The sequence below is a fragment of the Pinus tabuliformis genome, chromosome 7, assembly GCF_031772625.1.
Source record: "Pinus tabuliformis cultivar Carrire ecotype Pingquan chromosome 7, CPIR1, whole genome shotgun sequence".
Taxonomy (NCBI): domain Eukaryota; kingdom Viridiplantae; phylum Streptophyta; class Pinopsida; order Pinales; family Pinaceae; genus Pinus; species Pinus tabuliformis.
The window spans coordinates 1,282,494,654-1,282,499,995 of record NC_142293.1 but is presented as its reverse complement, the minus strand read 5'-3'; the positions used below and the strand labels follow the sequence as shown (position 1 = coordinate 1,282,499,995).

Genomic DNA, 5,342 nt, shown 5'->3' with positions numbered 1-5,342 from the left:
TCAGAGGCAGTTTCTTTTTCAGTTCCATAACTGATTTTATTTTCTTTTAATAGAAAATCCTCCTTTTTGGAGACTGCCAGCATTTCATCATTTCATCAATACACATGTGCAAAATAATCTCTTATATTTATATTAAAACTAATAATGTCTTTAATAAATCAAATTATCACTCATATTGTTTTACCACAGTAACTATCTGGAATTACAAATTACCGAGTCATTACATCTTCCCCCCCTGGGATTGGACATCGTCCCGATGTCCTTTCTCATTAAATAAATTCGGGTAGGCCTTTTTAAAAGGTTCCTCGTCTTCCCATGTAGCCTCCTCAGGGCCATAGTGCTGCCACAGCACTTTAATTTGGGTAATAACCCGTTTCCGCAGCCGCACTTCTCTCCGGTCGAGAATGCTCTGTGGTTCGACCAGAACCTCGCCTTCCGGTTCGACCTGCAAACAACCAGCACATAATCAATCTCCCATTGACTAAGCTGCATAATCGAAACAACCGTATTAATTCTTACCCGCACATCTTGCCATTGAATAACATGTTTTGGGTCATATACATATTTCTTTAGGACAGAAACATGAAACACATTGTGAATCCTAATGTGACTGGGTAAAGCTAGTTGGTAGGCCACAGGCCCCACCCTAGCTAAAATCTGAAACGGTCCAAAGTATCGAGGAGCCAGCTTGGCGCAACCACTCCACTGTAAGGTACTCCTTCGGGTTTGAATCCTTACAAACACATGGTCGCCAACATTGTACTCTGCGAACCTTCTTTTCCTATCTGCAAAGCTTTTCTGTCTGTCTTGTGCAGCCTTTAAATTTGCTCGCACTCTTTTTACCATATTTTCCATATCTTTCAACATTTCCGGACCCAAACTCAGCTTATCCTCCAGTCCACTCCAACTTGAGGGTGTGTGGCACTTTCGCCCATATAAGACCTCAAAGGGACTTAGCTGAGTTGAAGTATGATACCCATTATTGTAGGCAAATTCAACCAAATGCAAATACTCTTCCCACTGTCCAGGCTTTAACATTACATTCGCTCGCAACATGTCTTCCAACACCTGATTGACTCGCTCGGTTTGGCCATCGGTCTGTGGGTGATAAGCCGTGCTGAAATTCAATCGAGTGCCTAACTCGGCAAACAATGTCCTCCAAAAGGTGGACGTGAATTTCACATCCCGGTCTGATATAATTACCTTTGGCATTCCATGCAAGCGGAACACGTGTTGCATAAAGAGATGCGCGATTTGTACCGCCTTGTAAGTAGACTGCACCGGTATGAAATGTGCTGCTTTACTCAATTTATCAACCACGACCATAATTGAATCATTGCCCTTCTTCGTTCGTGGTAGCCCGGTTATAAAATCCATAGAAATGGTTTCCCATTTCCATTCCGGGATAGGCAGAGGCTGTAACAGTCCCGCTGGGTGTTGATGTTCAGCCTTAATTTGCTGGCATTCCAGACATCTTGCCAAGTATTCCACTATCTGCTTTTTCATTCCTGGCCAGTAATACTCCTTCTTAAGTGCTGTAACCATCTTTTGGTACCCTGGATGACCAGTGTAGTGACTGGTATGAAACTCATCTAAAATCAGCTTCTTAAGGTCATTTGAATCGGGCACATACATTCTTTTATTAAAATACAGCATTCCAACATTATCCAATGTGTACCCTTGTTGTAACTTTTCATTATCAGATTGCTGAACCTGCTGTTTTAGATGCTGATATTCAGAATCATCATTGGCTGCTGTTCTTATCTGTTCAACCAGCGTACTTCGCCATTTACTGGCTGATAGTTCACATAAACAGTGAACCTTTCGACTTAAGGCATCTGCTACTCGATTTTCTTTGCCCTTTAAATGCTTTATTTCAAAGTCAAATCCACTTAGAAAATCTGCCCAACGACCTTGCCTTGCATTCAAGGTAGGTTGGCTGAAATAATGCGTCAAACTGTGATGATCAGTTAACAACAGAAATTTCTTTCCAAGAAGATAATGTCGCCACATCTTTAGTGCGTGAATCACAGCAGTTAACTCTAAATCATACGCAGAGTATCTTTGCTCATGTTCTTTTAGTTTCCTTGATTCATACGCTATAACCTTTCCTTCCTGCATTAGTACCCCTCCCACGCCCTCCTTGCTTGCGTCGGTACACACCACATAGTCCTTACTAGGATCAGCAATCCTCAGAATAGGTGCGGTGGTGAGAAGATGCTTTAAACGGTCAAAACTCTGCTGACACTCTGCTGTCCATTTGAATATTTTTCCTTTCTTTTGCAAGGAGGTGATAGGATAGGCTATCCTAGAAAAACCTTCCACAAATCTCCGGTAATAACCAGCTAACCCCATGAAGGATCTGATATCAGCAACGTCCTTAGGTATAGGCCACTCCATAATAGATTTTATCTTTTCAGGGTCGACCGCAATTCCCTCCTTCGTAATCACGTGGCCCAAGTACTGAATTTCTTCTTTGAAGAAATCACATTTGCTAAACTTAGCATATAGCTGATGCTCCCGGAGTGTTTGCAATACCAATCTAAGATGCTCCTCATGTTCCTGTTGGGAACGAGAATATATCAATATGTCGTCAATGAATATCAATACAAACTTGTCCAAAAATCTGTGAAACACGCTATTCATCATGCACATAAAAGTAGCAGGTGCATTGGTCAGCCCAAAAGGTAGCACTACAAATTCGTAGTGCCCATAGCGTGTCCTAAAAGCAGTTTTGGCAATGTCCTCATCCTTAATCCTGATCTGATGGTAACCAGATCGCAGGTCAATTTTGGAAAACACTTTTGCCCCTTTCACTTGGTCAAAGAGTTCATCTATTCTGGGCAAAGGGTACTTGTTTTTGACCGTAAGCTTATTCAGCTGTCGATAATCTATGCACATGCGCAGAGTTCCGTCCTTCTTTTTTACAAACAATACTGGTGCTCCCCAGGGTGACACACTGGGTCGAATGTACTGTTTTTCCAGCAACTCCTGAAGCTGCATTTTCAACTCTGTTAACTCTGGTATGCTCATCCGGTATGGTGCTCGCGATACTGGTGCCGCCCCCGGTATCAATTCTATGGTGAAGTCTATGTCCCTTCTTGGAGGCAAACCCGGTACCTCTTCAGGAAAGACATCTGTAAATTCCTGTACCACAGGAATGTCATCTATCGCAGACATCTTATTCTTCTGATTCGCATAGCCTACTTGTATGGCATAGACCTGACATTTCTTCCGAATGCATTTAGCTAGCTGAGTTGCAGTGATAGGTCGTATCTGAACCGGATGTTTAATTCCCTGCAATTCTTGTTGCTGCCCCAAATCATCTTTATAGTATATGGTCTTGGTTTTACAATTTACCAACGACCAGTGCTTTTCCAACCAATCCATACCGATAAGAATGTCGTAGGAGCCTAACGGAAGTACATTCAAGTCTGCTGTTACAGGCTGTCCGGCTATGCTGAAAGAACAGTTATTGACTTTAGCTAAAACCCGCCTTTTGGCTCCCGTAGCTAACTGGACCAACCATGGGTTTTTGAACTTTTCTGGTGGTAGCTTACAGTGTTCCACTACTTTTGGGCTAACATAACTTAAAGTAGCTCCTGGATCAATAAGTACAGCTACGGAAAGGTGGGAAATCTTACCTTCGAATTCCACCATGGAAGGTTGGTATTCCGCCTGCCGGTCTTCTAATGCTGCATTGATCCTTGGTACGCTGCGCGCCACATCCCCAACAGTTGAAGCTTCATGAACTTGAGATATTTGCTCAGTTCTTTTACGCTGTGGACAATTCCTAGCATAATGTGGTCCTTCACATATCCAGCACTGAACTGAAGGTCTGTTCCCTTCACCTTCCGATTTAGCAGGAGGTTCGCTGATCCTGCTCTCGCTTGGCTTAGGCCGGAAGGTACCCTTGTTTGTGCTTCTGTTAAGTTGCCCCTTTCCAGCTCCTTTACCACCATCTCTGCGGCTGCCTTTGTTGTTTCCAGCAATTCTGCTACCTTTTCTTTCATTCCATTTTCTGTTTGGAACTTCTCCCTTTAGTTTGTTCTGTTGGTAGCAAATTCTAGCCTTCCGAATTGCCTCATCCATAGTCCGGGGATTGTCAAATTCAATCCGTTCCCTTATGTAGGCCGGTAAACTACTCACGAACCTCTGTACCTTAGCCTTCTCCTCTTTAATGTAAGGCACATAACGAAGCAGAGAGGTGAAACGATTTATAAATTCATCCATGGACTGCTGTCCTAGGCGTAAATCATGGAATTCTCGCGCTTTCTCATCGTAAAAGCGCTCAGTTAAATACCTTTCCTTAAAATATTTCTGGAATTTCTCCCAGGTTATACTCTGCTCACTTACTCCCTTCACAATTTTAATTTCTTCCCACCATAAGGTGGCCTTGCCTTGCAACTGAAAGATAGCCAGCCGTGCCTTCAGATTTTGGTCATATTCGTAAAGTTGAAAATACTTATTAATATTAATCAACCAGGCTTCTGCTGCTTCTTCCTGCTCTCCATCAAAGAGTGGAGGTTTGATTTTCCGGAATTCCCCTTGTAACTCCACTTTCTGCTTCTTGAAGACTTGTTGTTCTTGTACATTATCAGAATGATCTTCCTGCTCTTCAGAAAGCCCAGGTGCATAATCCCGATCCTCAGTGCCCCTTTGCTGTTCTGCACTAGGGCTGGCCAAGGGTGGGTTTTGTTTATCTGACAAGCTCTTTAGTATCCTTTCTTGTTCCATAGTTAATCGCGCATTATCCTCTCGCAGGCGCGCCATCTCCCCCTTCAGCTCCTGAACAGTTTGCAATATTGCTTGATTGGTACTTCGTGTCTCAGCACCAAGCTGTACCCACAACCGTTCATTTTCCGGAGGGCTGCCGCCAGCTCCCGGCATTTCTTCCATCTTCTTTTACTGTTAACAGGTAACTGTCTTTATTTGGTTCTCCTGGTAGTACACAAGAAGGACAATTAATTACTTGTTACTATGTAAACTTTTCAATTAGTTTTTGCTGTCCCAGAGGCCACAGTTTTGAAACCTCTGCTCTGATACCACATTGTCACGATCTCAACTCAATAAACCAACACTCATAAAAAAAAAATTTATTTACTTAATACCTATCTCTACCTTGAGTCATTGATATAGATGATACCTGGTCTGTGAGGTAAAGTTCTTAACATAACTATAATCATCTATGTTTGAAACCCTTACACGCACATATGTATAAATCTTGGCATGTTAATATATGTTCACTTTAAAGACCCTTGCACATTCATATGATACGTGGGTTACACGTCTATCACCCGCACTTTCACTTAACTGTACTGATATTTGATGGTATGCATTAA

At 42.5% G+C, this 5,342-nt stretch overlaps 1 protein-coding gene across 1 annotated transcript; it reads right to left on the bottom strand.

The window, feature by feature from the left end:
* Positions 1-220: 220 nt before the first annotated feature.
* Positions 221-4,890, bottom strand: LOC149252188 (uncharacterized). The gene is made up of 5 exons (XM_089454092.1): positions 4,594-4,890; positions 2,818-4,239; positions 646-1,764; positions 433-486; positions 221-340 (listed from the first exon to the last, which is right to left on the bottom strand). The coding sequence occupies exons 1-5, from the start codon at positions 4,888-4,890 to the stop codon at positions 221-223; spliced, it is 3,012 nt and encodes a 1,003-aa protein (XP_089310218.1).
* Between the last annotated feature and the right edge of the window lie 452 nt (positions 4,891-5,342).